Source organism: Bactrocera oleae, chromosome 3 (assembly GCF_042242935.1).
Source record: "Bactrocera oleae isolate idBacOlea1 chromosome 3, idBacOlea1, whole genome shotgun sequence".
Classification (NCBI taxonomy): domain Eukaryota; kingdom Metazoa; phylum Arthropoda; class Insecta; order Diptera; family Tephritidae; genus Bactrocera; species Bactrocera oleae.
Genome location: NC_091537.1, coordinates 68,270,644 through 68,287,020, shown reverse-complemented (window position 1 = coordinate 68,287,020; position 16,377 = coordinate 68,270,644). Strand labels below are relative to the sequence as shown.

At 34.5% G+C, this 16,377-nt stretch overlaps 1 protein-coding gene across 4 annotated transcripts in view; it reads left to right on the top strand.

The window, feature by feature from the left end:
* The window catches only part of CdGAPr (GTPase-activating protein CdGAPr), a 191,633-nt gene that overhangs the window by 131,229 nt on the left and 44,027 nt on the right, over positions 1 to 16,377 (top strand). For all 4 annotated transcript variants that reach the window (XM_036361775.2, XM_070106784.1, XM_070106785.1 and 1 more), the window contains one exon: positions 10,319 to 11,259. In XM_036361775.2, coding sequence (XP_036217668.2) covers positions 10,645 to 11,259 — 615 coding nt within the window. In that variant the 5' untranslated portion in view covers positions 10,319 to 10,644. The remainder of the gene's footprint in view (positions 1 to 10,318; positions 11,260 to 16,377) is intronic.

Below are 16,377 nucleotides of genomic sequence, written 5' to 3'. Positions count from 1 at the left end.
GTTTCTAAAAGCTTGAATTACCTAGTACAGTAACGTAGAGAGAAACCCGGGCTACGGGGATGATGGTAGTGAATTGTTGAATAAAAAACTCAATAAAAATTGTTGCAGAGCATATGAGCCCTCTGAGAACTCCGGTTCCGAAAGGATTTTTCTCTGATCTCCTCCTCTGTTGTTGTTGTTGTGGTGGCAGAATTCTGCCGAGTTGACAGTCCTTGGCCAGGTAAAATCCGGGTCCGTACCGGTTACGTAGACCCAAATCTCGTGGGAGCGGATCTCCCCCTCTCTTCTTCACTGCTTAGCAGACTGCCAAATATACATATTGCAAAAATTCCATTTCAAAAGAAAGAGTGGCTTGGATTTTCATTTTAGGTATTTGTAGAAAGTTGTTTAGCTAAAGATTTAAATGCAGTCATTAATAGCAATTTGCTCTTTAAAGTCGTACCTTAGTGTCATCGTTGGTGAAATAACTGTCAGTGGTAATTATCAAAAGAATAATTGAGAAATCTTTCTTTATCGCTGTTGATAAAATGTCTGCTCGCTTCGAGTCGAGGTAAACGAGTGATTGTGCAGGCTCGTCAGCCATGAAATTACTTATATAAACTCAAATTATGCAACTTCGAATAGGAAACACCTAAAAGCTTAAAAATCGCAAAGTAATAGAAACTATATTTTGTTTTTACAATTAATCTTGCTTGATTATTTTGTTTCCTAATTCAGAGCTTAATTGTTTCCGTTACTCCACAATTCAAACTTCAAGAATCGATGGGGAAAATTTTTCCGAAACGGCAGGATCGATTGGCAAAAAATTTTCACTCGACTTTCTTAGATATATTTGTCAGGTAATGATCAAAGGAATAATATTTTTGATAATAATTTCGATATTTTATCTCTCTAATGTATACACAAAAAAAAATCACTAAAACAACTGCCATGCCACTGTTTATAAGCAATTGTTTGGGTTTCAATAATCTTAATTCATGAACTCAGAATTCACTTAGACACTATTTTCTTTTGTTTTCTGCCAATATGTATATGGTATTCGTCGTATACATAAAAATTATTGCTAGATCAAATTTAAGAGCAATAACAAAATTATACAGTTGATTTCAATTATAATAGATATCTCACCAAGATTGTATGATTGTAGCTCATTTTATTTATAGCAGTTGTTTATTCGATTCGTCAATATCCTAGGTGAGGCGAATAAAAACTATTACTTGTGATATCGCATGCGGACTTACATTAAAAAATATACGTTTTTGAATCACCATAACTTATTGAACTATTTGGCAACATAATGGATCAAGATTTAAAAATATAGGCTAACAACTCTACAGTTTTGTTTAGTCACAGCATATTCACATAAAATTTGATATTTCTAATAGCATACATTTGCTTGAATCTCGGCTGTTAAAGCTAACTCTACTACTTTTGTATTGCTATCTGCGCTAGTAAAAAAATGCAAAAGTTAGACAACTCTCGTTTGTTATTATTCATGAGCACGTTTGGTTTTCACATTGTCTTCATATCTGCTGGAAGCGATTCTGCATAAAATAATTTTTTCTACAAAGACGTGCGATATTATAAAAATTTCATTTTCGTGACATAATTTTGTGCTATTGTGTTTGGCAAAGTCAACTCAATGCAATATCTGCAATTAAGATACAATAGATCAAAAGTTCACAATAGTAAGAACCGTTACTTGCTGATAAATCATATTTTGTGTTCATTTTACCGTTCTAAGTAACTATTTTTAGGTTCTCTGAATTTGTAGACCGGAGGCAAGTGGACAAAATTTTATTTTGAGGTTAAGAGTATTTAATTTTCAAGAAAATTTAAAGTTTTTGTTTAGTTCTATATAGATAACTTGAAAAAAATGTAATAATTTACATATATATGGTCTGCAAATATTTATGAAGATGTATCTTTAGTTATCTTTACTTGTTTTTGTCTTTGTGTATCTTTCTTTTAGCATTATTTGCTTCTGCGGCAGGGACAGGTGTTGTTTAATGTTTACTAATTGCTTCTAATTTTTTTGCTCATGAGTTGAAGTCACGTCACGAGGGCGCTTTGATAGACAGTGATTTTTTGATATCAACAATTTTCATTTTTCGAATAGCTTATAACTCTTTTTTTATTTCTTCGTTTCGAAATTGATATTTTATTTTTGTAAATTTTAAAATTTTTGTATTTTTTGATTGTAGCGAGTGTTACATACCTATAGTATACATCAGATTTAAATAAAAAAGATTAAGCGAAGTCTTCTACAAGATAATATCCAAAAATAGAAAAAAATCGTTGCTAAATATTTTTTAATGGTATTTTTTGTTATATAGGCCAAATATCCTATCATTTTCGAAGCTCACTTTGAACTTCTTTCTGGCTCTCATCAACAACTTCTTTATCTAATTACATTGGACAGTCGCTTATACCTAAAGTTCTCACAAAATGATAGTTAAATGATCAGTTCTATATTTCTATTTCTATAGTATGCTATATGGTAATGTCGCAGTCTTTGAGGAAACGCGAAAGGCAGCTAATCGCTAGATTAACCTCTGTTGAAGAAGTAAGTGAATGTTTGGATCACATTAGTATGAAAATTGATTGCGCGACGTGCAGCATCTTTCTTGATGACCTGAGTGTATCCGTTAGTCTCTGATAAATCCCGAGTCTTAATTGGGTTTGTCGGTATGCTGACCTTCTCTGTTCGAACTCGAATTGATATTGAATCATAGTCGTTTGTAGCAAACGAAACCCACCTTCGTTCCAACTACTAGTTTTCTATGAGAATTGAGATTGCCTCCATATCGTCCTCTGATTATAATCCAGATGATCCTGTAGACCAGTGAATTGTGTGCTTTCATCTATTTACTAGTTCTACTGCGAACTGCCAGTGATATTAATTGGCGAACAAATTGTTAATAAGACGGAGTGGAAATCGACTTCGATTGGCTAGCGTGATGAATCAGTCTACTCAACACCATATTCTTTAGTGGATAACTATTTGGAGATGTAGAGTATAAGATATTTGTAATATATATATGTTTGTAATATTTCCTTGGGTTTCGAAGAAATTGGACATTAAACAACTATGTAGAAGTTTGCAAATTCTCTCTGAACTCTGGTCATTGGCTGGGGAACATGGAATCTTCAAACCAGGTTTTGACGGTCGCAAAATTTATTGTAAGTTACGGATCTCCAGATTAATGTCATATTTTATCGTTTCAGAATATCTTTTCAGATTGAATTTTTATTAGTAGAGAGATAGACGCATACAGAAGCCGTAGTTTCGTAAAAAATTTCCGCGGAACTCTTGCTTAGTCCGACTCCATATGGCAATACCCCTTTGCATATCTGTAAATGAACCCGAAGAATTCTAAGTGTCTTCGTAAACTGTTTGGCGCTCTCAAACTACTGAACTACCGAAATCTTAAAAACCATGGATTTATCGATTTCTCCTCGTATATCACCCATATTTGCTTTATGTTTTTTCATATTATAAATTCCAACATTAATCATTACTGTGCGGTCTTTCTCAGTTTCGCAATCTTTAGTTATGTTTTTTTTTTGCTTTTTATTTAATCTGTTGCTTTTTGCTTATTTTTTTACACCTTTTTTTTATTGTATATACATTTTTGTTTTTCATCTTCTTCATTAAGCATCTGTGAAGAGCCACAATAAAATACTCACTTATGTCTTCCTTTTTACAGCAAGCTACACTTTTTATAATCTATTTTTGTTTTTGGTTTTCATCTTCTATCATTTCTTTCATGCCTAAGTAATTAACGTCTTCAGATTTATCGCATTCCTCACACATTCCTCTGCTTGATTTTGCACACCCATATTCGATTGCTTTTAATTATTTAATAAATTAAAGCTTTGTGTGGATTTAAATGGCCTTTTAAATTTATTAAGCACCAAGCATCACGTTTCACGTTTACGACTTTTTTGTTTTTGTCTTCGAAAAATGCATGCTCTTATCTCCTTCCTCTCTGCTTCACACCGATCGGCTGTATAAAATGCGATAAATCGGTTTTAAATACGCTTAAATGCAATGGTAAATTTATTATTAGTGATCGGCTATTAATGAACTATAAATTGAAATTTTTAATTTAATTGATTGTAGTGGTAGCAAATTAAGGCGAAGTACAATCGACGAATCAACATAGGAAACCGCAAATGTGGTGGAAGACAAGACGCCGAATTTAGTATGTCATTAAACTGTGACATTTACTGTTATATTAGTGTCATAAGACGATAGACATTGCGACGCCTGCTAATAAAACTTAAAATAATTTAATTTAAAGCAGGGAGAAGTCAAAGAAGTTGTGAAAGGGATGTTATGCCAATGCATGACATTTTCTTCGCGAAACCTCTATATAAGAACGGAAAAGACATAACTCTCAGGAAATCAGCCAGTTCCGATAACTTAGGTTTCGTAAGACGGTTCTAATTGAAACAATTGTGGATTTTAGTTTTCTCGACTGATACTGAATGGATTAAGCATTAGCTAATTAATAAATATATTCTCCCTAAAAATATCTCTATTTTACAAGCTCTGTAATCTCTTCAACTTAGCACTTGCTTGAGAGAGTAGTGAATCTCCAAGAAAATATTTCGAAAGATTATAGTTTAGGACTACACCATAGAATATCTGCTGTACGATACACGTAATTTAAAGAAATTTAAAAACAAAAACTTATTCAGAGCCTCATTAAAAATATTTTAAATATAAATATCTACAACTTAAAAAAATTTTAATCCAAATATATACTCGTATGGGGACGCAAACGTCGAAGCGATTTTGCCTTCTTTATCTATCACTTTATAGTCCAAGAAAGTACTGAGCTTTGTGTTAGACGTGACGCTAGGCTCAGCTCAAAACACGCGATAGGAGTAATGTTTTCATGAATGCGAAAGGAGTAGAAGCAACCACTTCGGAAATGGAAGCTTTGAGATAGAAGCCGGAAAGACATTTAATTGTTAGATCGTACCGTAAATATATGTTTTAGTTGGACAAAATTTAATAGCGAAGGATTGTTAGCCGCCTTAAAGTGCGTAGCATCCCTTCTGTAAGTTGGTGTCTCAAACTTCTGACGAGAATACATATTACAAATGTTAATCTACTAACTACTTCACCTATTTATCCATTTATTTGCCACTCCAAGCATCCATATCTGGTCCTTTTAATCCGTCAATCCGTTCATCTATTAATTTCTTCACCTGTTTATATAATTATCTATCTATCTATTCATCCATTAATCCGTCCTCCCCATCCATCTATGTGTCCGTTCATCGATCTGTCCACCCATCCATACGTCACTCCATCTATCTATTCATCCAGCCATCCATCTTTTCCTTCCTTTTATGGATCATCTATCCATTCATCCATTCATTCATCCCTCTATCCATCTACCTATCAATCGATCCACCCATCCTTTTATTGGTCATCTATCCATTCATCCATCTATCTATCCATTTTTTTATGGATCAGCATCCGTTCATCCATCCTTTTATCCACCTATTTATTCATCCATCTATTCACTCATCTATTCATCTATACATTACTCTACCCAGCCACGTATCCATCCATTTCGTTTGAAAGTGCGTTAAAAATATATAGTTGGATACTTAAATACTTCACATTTGACGGATTATAAATCGATGGTCTTAAAAAATGGAACAGAGAATTTAATAAACAGACCGTGAGAATGAAAGCAGCTCTATTATCAGAACCGTTTTAGAAAATCTGGATGTAATGCATTTAAATCCATAAAAATACCGTTGTTGTGACAACTGCTATGGTATGCATTAAAAATTTATTGGGGATCGTTTTTTGAGAAAAAAAAAATTGATTTTGTATACACTTTTTAATAGCAAACTTTTCTATGCATTCAAAAACAGTTGATAATCTCGTGAAGTTATTCTGCAAAAAAATATCTGTATACAGACTTTTGCGTCCGAGTGTTCGTATAACAAGTAATGAATAATTCAAGACACGTGCAAACACAAATTCCTAACGGTACACAATTCTATGGCGATAACGTCATTATTACGCTACTTAGAACTCTATTAGAGAATCGAATTAATTTAAGGTCAATCACTTTTGTCAACTAACAGCAATTTACTTGTATTGTATTAAGACATATTTAAATAATAATAGCGAATGAGAGAGGAAAGACAAGCACAATGAAAGCTACAGTAAACCGTCCAAAAAATAGACATAATTAATAAATAAAAGAAAAAAAATTTAATTGACTAACAGTGACAAGGGGACGGACGCGCATGCAAGCCATACTATACCAACAACTGAACACTAAACAAATAAAAAATTCATACAATTATGTTTATTTACAAACGTATCAGTTCGCTTATTGTCTGAACGACTGAAATATGCGCTGAAAGCAAATAAAAGAAATAATCAAAATCATTCGGCATTCAGCAAATAAATGATAAGCCAGCAAAATAAGCGCGCTAAGCCATAGCCACTTGAGTTTAATTTCATTTTAACGAGTAGTTTGTGTGCGCATGCGCAACTTCAAACATCTCCCCCTCTTTAAATACATACTTGTACATATATGGGAGCTAAAACCACCCGTAAAATCGTTGTCAAGAGAATGTTTATAACCATTGCATATAAGATAAATATATACTCAATATATGCGCCGACATATTTACATATGCACCCGAAAAATTAAAAGAAAGTCAGCGTGTGTCAGCAAAAAGCGGCAAAAATTTACATAAAAATGTGAGTAAGCGCTTAAACGTTTTATATACAAACGTGTTCCCCAATTACAAAAGCAAAAACGGCAACAATAAAACGAAATCAAGAAAAACGTTAACTTCGGTTGCGCCGAAGCTGTAATACCCTTCACAAATCTAAAAGTAAAGAACTTGATTTTGATCGTTCAGTTTGTATGACAGCTATATGCTATAGTGGCCCATATCGGGTGGTCAGACATAAGAAGCTTTTAGGTAAGAAAGGCGCGTTTACAAAATCTTAGATTGATATCTCATAAACTGAGGGACTACTTGTAGTTCGCGTATATGCAACCAGACGCACAGACGGACATTGCTAAATCGACTCAGCTCATCACACTGATCATCTAAATATACATTTTATAGGGTCTCCGATGTTTCTTTGTGATTGTTACAAACTTCGTGGCAAACTGAATATATTTATTGTACTATAATATATTCAGGGTATGACGATAATAGTTCCCTTCGTTATTCAGCGTTAAGACGAGATGGAATTGACAGCGTCGTTTTTCACTGACAAAAGTAGCCATCAACAATGCTTAGTAACTATATATTACAGTTACATATGGTACAAGAATACTTATATACATACATGCATACTACATACATACATATATACTACATACCTACATACATACATCTTCGCCATAAAGTTCGTCTCATGTTCTGCCACTTGATAATGACATTTATGAGGGATTATTTTTATTATTATTACTCATTTTGACATTTGCGTTTGCACGTCTGACAGTTAATACATGCAACAGTGATGTAATGTGATGCGGGTTAAGAAAAAATGTTACGATTTCGTGAATGGAAATTGTACAGCTATTTACACGCTTTACATGAAATGAAATGTTGTGTAAGTGAATAGCAGTAGCTGAGCAACGGTGCGGAAGAGTCCAATTTATTTTCTTAATTTTTATATCAATTTTTTTTTTTGTATTTTTGGTTTACTTGATACTTTGATTGAGCTGATGTTCTTAGGTGTGTATAGTGAAATACGATCATAGTTCGAAAAGTCAATGGTTTTTTGAATTGTTTGCATATTACTTTCAAATGCGACACTGTTCTAGCAACGATACATTATTTTACCTGAATGCTAACGTTAGCATATTCTTAGGCTAAGAGAAAGAATACTTTAGTGCAGATATTGAAAAATATTTAAACCAAAGATCTTGTTAAGAAGAGTTCTTGTAGAATGAATGATATTGAGGTTATTGCCATATTCCTTCTCTCTGTCGAGTGAATAAGAAAACCGTATCCGTTCTGGATATATAGATCCATATCGTGTGGCAACCGCCTTATTATTAATATACTATCGATAGCTGCTTCAAATCCGAAATAGCGAACCGCACCTATAAAGTTCATCAGCTCATTAATCGTAGGCTTTATTCACTCCTCCTTAGTCTCCTTCTTTTTGATCCATTATAGACCGAGGATTCCACCTGCCCATAGAGCACACCAAACAGTGACTTTTTGAGCATGTAACGGCGTCTCAACAATGGCTTTTGGATTATCCTCACTCCAAATGGGACAATTTTGTTTATTAACCTACCCATTCAACCAAAAGTGAACTTCATTGCTGAACAAAATTTTGTGAAAATTGGGATCGCTGGCCAACTAAAAGAAGACCAATTCCGAAAAAGTCATTGAAAACAACATGTCTATTTATTGATTAAACATAACATACATCTGTATCACTTGCTTCATTTCGGCCCGATTAACTTATAAATGCTTACTTTATGATATGCAAAAAACCCCATACTACTTCATTCGGAAAGCTTGAAAATGATATTTCGCGATGTCGTCCGAAATATCATTTATTTTTCATGAAATGATAGAAAGGTTAGTAAGTTCTTCATAAAATTGCAGACAGTTTTTTACGCTGCATGAAATTCACATTATGATATTGAGTACATATTTGGTTGACTTGAAACACGTTTCCAATAAGAAGAGGATGGTAAAACCTGTGAAATTATTAAATTACACGAGATAAATTGCGAATATTGTAAATTTATATTTTCTGAATAAAAACTTATTCTCAAACTCGCTGGGTTATCTATCAACTTTCGTATGTACACAAAAAGCTACTAAACCCTACGAGCTGCCCTACATTTATAAAAAATTTCGTGGGGTGATTCAGCCCCGTAATCAAATACTCTCACATAACATTTAATAACTTTTTTATGGAATTGTTTTTTCAAATGATTTCGTGCGGAAAATAAATAAATTAAGAGGTCTTTCAATATGAGCCGAGCATAATTTCGGTAGCGGACATAAAATAAAGATTTTCATATGATATATGACATATGTATATTTGTATGATATATGTACATATGTATATTTAGTACATGTATATAAAGCAATTTATAGGTATGTTATTTCGAGTGCGGCTCATCCAACTGAAAATGTCATTGAACTATAAAATTAATATACTAAATAACTCACGTGCACAATATTGATTAGAAAAGGAATCAAATTGAAAAAATTGGCTGTCAAGATTGACAACATGCCGAATCATATGAAGATAAGAAAAGCTTCACACTACTACAATAAAAAAGAAAAAAAAAAAAAAAAGTGTGGCCAAGTGTGACATAAATATTTTCATATACATCCTGTACATACATCCTTCATGACTTTTTGCTCGATCTGAGGGAATTTGATTTTTATATCGCTTTGGGTCATCACACTTTTGTGTAAAATGATTGTTATGTAATTAATCGTTTGACCTTCATGTTGTGATATTTAGTAGTTCTTCAGGACGACAGACTGTAAGAATTCTTGGTTTATAGAACCAAATCGTTTTTATCGGAAAAATCATCGTCTATATCGTTCGATATTCCATGTAGGTTTAGCTCTGTACTATACATGTATTTCTGGTATTCCTCTGCGGAACAGTATATGCAAAATGATGGGCTTCTTCCTTAAAAAGTCTAAGCTTGTAAAGAGAACATCTTTTTAGAATCGTATAAAGTTTCGTAAATAGTTCCGGAAAAAGCTGTTGAAATGTCATTCCAATGAGGCGGTGCGATATAAATGCGGGTTTATTTCGGGTATGGTCCGTAAGGGATCTTAATCATGCTATAAATCGTAGTTGTACTTAGTTGCACTTCATAGACTAGCCAATTGAAATTCGTCAGAGTGCTGGGTTGTGACATAGAGGAAGGGACAATAAACCTTAAGTCGCAGTGGCCCGCAGAATAGTGGGAATAGAAAGCATCGTTAGTTTACCAAGATTTACATTGTGGTCGAAGTTCGCTTTTAAACTATATTCGTTATAAATTCTATTAGTGCTTCGGGTTTATGATCTCTTTAAACTACCTATAAAATGAAGTGGCTTGAGCTTCTTAAAATCTACAGAGTAAGCTTAATACCTTAAAGATATTCATTAGAAATAATCTTTCTATAGTGAAGAACATACTTTTTCAGTCCAAAATATGATGCCGATACCATGTACAATTATATCACACACTTTATTTTTTAAACCTATCAACTGTTTTTGCACTATATTTCATAACCTCACTAATTTCCTGTTGTTTATTTTATACTCTCTTTGCAGATGATTAACTAAATCCACCTCAATCGCACCAATTTGACGCCGGACAGCACTAGTTGACGGACATTGACAGTGATAATAAACTGACGAACTTTCGTGACAAGTTGCAGCCCAAAGCCTCCTGAGTTAAAAATCCCCATACAAACTGACGACGAGCTTCTCTTAATGTTGCCTCAAGTGCGAGTGTAAATTTTTAGCGCAGCGTGACACGTAAGTGGCTGACGTTGTGCCACGTTAAGGCCTTTGACACGCCTTCTTACGCTGGCGGATAGCGGCCGCGCATTCGCGTTCCACGCGTACCGGCCACGACACAAACTGAAAAACGCGGGATGTCGGAAAAATGGCGTGCACTAAACTCAACTAGCGGAAATGTACATGGACTTACACAAAAAACAGTAACAGCAACAACAGCAAAAACAAGCAGTAGATCCGTAGCAAAATTACAAAATATGGCAAGCAATCACATTAACTCCGGCAGCAGCAGCAGCCACATAGTGCCACATATTGGCGCACCCACTTTGATATCGACAACACTGCAACAATTACCGCCGCCAACACCGACACCGACACCGACAACACCCACACCACAGTCCATGGCTGGCGGAGATGGGAATATCAGCAGCACTTCGCATTCACCGAACACTGCAATGCTAGCGTCTGGCGCTGCCGGCACTGACACCGAGTCCAACTCGACGGACTACAATGCCGGCGCTGGTGCGGGTGGCGCTCTGGGCGCTGGTGTGCAATTAAACTTTCATCTATTGACGACGGATGCCTGCACCGCTGGCGATGGTAATTCAATAATGAACTCATCACAAATATCTGGCAACTCCAATGAGTCGATGCAGTTGTCGAGCAGTCCAGCCGCTGTTGGTGGTGGTGCGGCAAGCATTGCCGGCAAATCGGGCGGTGGCAAGCATTTGACCGCACACAGTGTGGCAGGGGTAAGTGCAAATGTAAAATTGATTTCATGTTCTATATCCTTCTTGTACTTCTCGACTTTGTTTTTAATGCAAACTTTATTTATCGATACACTTATTGCCCTATTAAGTGTGCAATTAAACGTTGTGCGCTTTTAGGCATGGAATATTGAATTTGGATGTGGAATGTGATGTAGAATTGCTTAGTGCTAGAAGAGTAGTATAATACAAGGTGCATGGAATTGCATTGAGTAATCGCTAAACTGTTACTGTTGCTGGAAATATAATCTAATTATATGAAAATTGAGACTTAATTTAATTATTTTTCGCTCTGCAACCATTTCGTTAGGACTCTGCTTTATATTGCTCAAGGGTCTTCTCTTTCATTATGACTCCAACAGGGCCATAAATCGATTGACCGTAGGCCAAATAATGGTAATCTTGTGATTTGAATATAGATTGGATGACTTTTTCAAAAATTTACATATAAAAGCAGGAACAAAGTGACGCAATTGAGACCGTATATGGATAATTGAGAGTCAGTAAAGTAATATTATATAACCTCTTGTTATTCAAGCTCTATTTGATTATACCCGTAAATAGTACTTACACCAATTGTTTGTTCGCCTCGCCTCTCTCAAGCGTTTGGCAGATGAAATAAGATAACATTTCATAAATTTTTCCTCATCTACTATATTTTCAATCGTAATTCTCAAGAGGTTTATTAAATATTATTTACAAGTAACGCTAGGTGACTCCTTAAAGGGCTACATCCATTTGTGAATCGGTGTTTTTGTTTAACTTTCAAATAGTTTCGGAGATACACATGAGCGTATTAGTAGGATTTTTTTAACTTACTCTAATCGGTTCAAAATGTTAAGACCGGGTTGCTCAAGACTCCGATGTTAGAGTCGCTGATTTTTTCCAAAACGGCTGAACCGATGTAGTAAAAACTTTCACGCCTATTTTTTTTCTTATTTTTATATATTTGTCAAGTAATGATCGAAGGACTAAGATTTTTATACACTGAACAGGGTATACTAAGTTTTCCACGAAGTATGTAACAAGAAGGCAACGACGTCGACCCTATAAAATATAAATATAAATGATCAGCATGATAAGTTGAGTTTATTTATCCAAGTCCGTCTGTCTGTCCGTCCATCTGTATATATGCAAGCTGGTCCGTCAGTTTTTAAACTATCGTTTTGAAATTTTGCACCAGTCCTTTCCTCACAAAGGTGCTCTTCGTTTGTCGGAACGGCCGATATCGGACCACTATAGCATATTGCTGCCATACAAACTGAACAATCGGAATCAAGTACTTGTATGGAAAACTTTTTTATTTGACGAGTTATCTTCACAAAATTAGGTATGAGTTATTGTTTAAAGCAACAATGTAAACTGCGAAGAAATTGTTTAGATCCGATCAATGGCAACAATGTATTCTCCGCAGACATTGTTCAGATCAGATCACTATATCATATAGCTGACATACAAACTGAACGATCAGAATCAAGTTCTTGTAAGAAGCCTTTGTACTTGTGAAGGGTATAATAATTTCAATATTTTACATAAAGAGAATTCTTTTTATCAAAAATCAAATCTTTGATTAGACGTCAATCATTACCTGTGTTCATCTATAGTAAGGTTATTTTTTTGGGGATTTTGAATTTGAGATAATTTTAAGTAGAAAAATCTTCCTAATCGCCAAACACCATTGTCTGTTGGTCCTTCTCGAGATTGGCTACAGAAATCCTAAATTGTTTAAACCAAATCGCCGATTATTTGAGCACTACTCTCTTGTAAAAACATATACATGTAAATTCATATATTTTCTGTCCATAAATCTGGTAGTTTACTACGAATTGCTGCATGTAGATGCGTCAAATTGGCCAAGTAGTATTTCTTATTGACCGTTTAACACTGTGGAACGAATTCATGGTGAACTGCCCCACAGGAATCAAAGAAAACAACCTGAATTTTTATCCGACTTTGACGTGGCTTTTTCGCTTTCAGCTAATTTGTATACCGCAATTCGCTAGATTGTTGGACAGTTTAAATGTCATATTCATAACCTTACGTCTCGCCACCAGTAATGATGCGTTTCATGAATGTAGAGTCAAGCATCTCTTTCGCGACCTCTACTCGACGTCGTATTTGCAAAAGATTCAGGTCTCTTGGTATTGTCTAGCTTTGACACCCTGCACACTCAAAATGTTAACCAAAACGAGTTGAGCCGATCTATAAGAAATATTGGTATCCTTTGCTATCTCTCTGATACCAGCTTGACGATTTTCGAGCTGTTTCTTTAACTTTATGATGTTGTTGTTATTAACAGGTGGAGGGACAAATCACATGAAGCGAGTTTCCAATGGCTCTATGACCTTCAATGAATGCTTTGTTGCACTTATATAGGTACTTGTGTTCGTGATAAAATATACTCCCCAAAACACTTTTGCAAATATTTTCAACGATTCCGTAGCCGTGATTACATATTATCTCCTTTACTCTCTGTCACATACATATTGTGTTCCTCTCACAGACTAATCCTTCTCTCTCACACTTATACAATATCTCTTAAATCCAGACATTATCTCTGATTATCATATGATTTGCTTCAAAACTTACTCGCCACTTGTTTCTCTTAAAAAGAACTTCGTTTTTCGTAGGCTCAATGGGGTCTTTGTAAAAAAATGTATCAAAACCGACCTCAAAATATAATTTTCCAAAATATGAGAACACTTCGTGAAACTCGAGTAATTTGGCATAGTTACAATGGTTCTTTTTCGTAGTGCTTCTTTTAACCAGATTAGACTCCAGTTATATTAGGTTAGATTAAAAGACTGATCCTGTTATAAGCGCTAACAGGGTTCTTACTTGAGCTTTGAACACCAATCCGTTATGGTACACATAAAGACCCTCATAAATCCCCCTGGTTCCCTGGCTTAGTTAGAATATGCCAAGCTTGTAAGTATGACACTAATATTTGCTTTGCCTTATGAACCCTACATGTTGGAAAGCTCATTCGCAACTGGTCGTTTCTTGAGTCCATTCTACATTGTTCTTTAAAAGTAGTGAATAGTCGATGGATATTGTTCACTATCTCCACAATGACGGCAGCTCGGCTGAAACTTGCAGTTTTTCTCTTAAAAAATACTTTCATATGAAAAAAGATTTTAAAATGGCGAAGGAGAGAATATCTATTGAACAGTCCTTGCCAAAATAGCGATAAAAATGTTATCTCCCAAAAATTATTAAATACTAATAATTTTTATAGCGCTTAGTCTTCCATTTTACTTTGTCCACCATAATAAATGTTACAACTAATATTTAACCGTTATCGTTATATGCATTAACACTTTAATGCGTGCAAAAATACTTTATATCCAATAAACGCCTTAAACTATGCTACACATCAGTACTATAAACAAATACCAATGCATGTGTGTGTTGCTTGTGTTTATTGTAATTCTCGACGAGGTTATTTCCAGCCACACAGCTACACAAACGCAGTAAATTTTCCAGCTCCTGCACACACAAAACACATAATCTTGTCAATTTCTTAGCTTCACATTCGCCCTCCACAGTTATATCTACAGTTAGCGCTTGTATGCGCTGCTGTCCTCAGTTATTTTGGTATTCCACTGGCGTTTAATTTGTTTTGCTGGCTCTTCGCGTTGCCGTTTTCCGTATTGTTTGTGTTTCGTCCCTTTTCTCAATGCGCTGCTATGGCATACTAATACGCCGGGCGAAAAGGGACTAACTACAAACATGTAAATGTGTATGGATGCGAATATATAAGCTATACATAGCAAATTGTTATATTACTTTTGCTTTTGTTTTCATCCATATTTTTGCTTTTCGCTTTTGCAAAAACAAAAATTTATTACATTATTAGAAATTCTACAATTTATTTTTCTGAGGTATTCAAGTGTTGGTTGTTATTACACTTATGTACGAGTATGCGCCATATATGTATACGCTTGTTGAATATTTTATGCGCCCAAAACTATGCTTCCGCAGCTTAGAATTTTTCGATTTTTCGCAATTTTAATAGCCTTGAAGTTGGGAATTAGAACGGAACGAATGATTTTTGAAGAGTTCATTGCATTTCAGCGATGCTGTTAACTGTGTGCTTGTACAGTGGTGGTCATGCAAATTTGTGCTTTTAATATTTTTTCGCAAATACCATAAATATTGTTTATAGAAAAAAAAAAAATTTAAATAAATAATGAATTTTTGAATTATTCATTTTTTTATATAAAATATTAAATTTTGGAATTATTAAATATTCTAAAATATTTTGTGTCTAAAAAAATATTTAAAAATTAAAACTTGCCTATTTTTGAAATATTTGTTTTGTTTTGAAATAATTTTCGTCATAATGTAAAATATTTTGAATTTAAATTTTTAAAATTCGAATATATTTTTAATAATTTATCAAATTGTGGTTTTAAATGTTTTCTATTTTTGCTCTAAAAGTAATAGTAAAGAAGGATATCTGCGGTTAAAAAATGTTTAAAAAGCGGGGACTACAATTGAATTAAAAATTAATGAGCTTCATTATATTATCATTTATATCACAAACCTCTAAAGATATTGCGACCAAACTTGCTCAGAAGAAGTCCTTTTGGTGTCTCCACAGATAGTGGGAAAATGGATCAAATCGAATGATAACCACGCTCACTCTCCAATTAACGGTTGCGTTAAAAACGATAATTCAATAAATAAATGCCTCAGAGACATTAAATTTTACACCCAAGGTGCTAGGGAAGGGCTTCTTGGATATGAAAGCGCCGTTATAAAAGTTGTGCATTGGGCGTGGCATCGGCTCACTTTGGGTGAAATCCAAACTGCTTGACCAATTACAACCAAACACCATTTTGATTTTCTTACGTTATATTGTGCCTCTTAGATGTGCTATCTTACGCCCAAAAATTGTTGCAATCGGACTAAAATTTAATCCCCAGATACCGAATATGTGTGCTTCATCGCATATAGTTGATCTTTTTTCGAAAATATCTGTAAAACTCTAAGGTAACCCAGAGAGAGTCTTTTCCTTATAATAGTGTGTCCTTATGTCAAAAATGAGGGAAATCGGGTCAAGATTTCTCCTAGCCCTCATACATTTAAACATTTTTG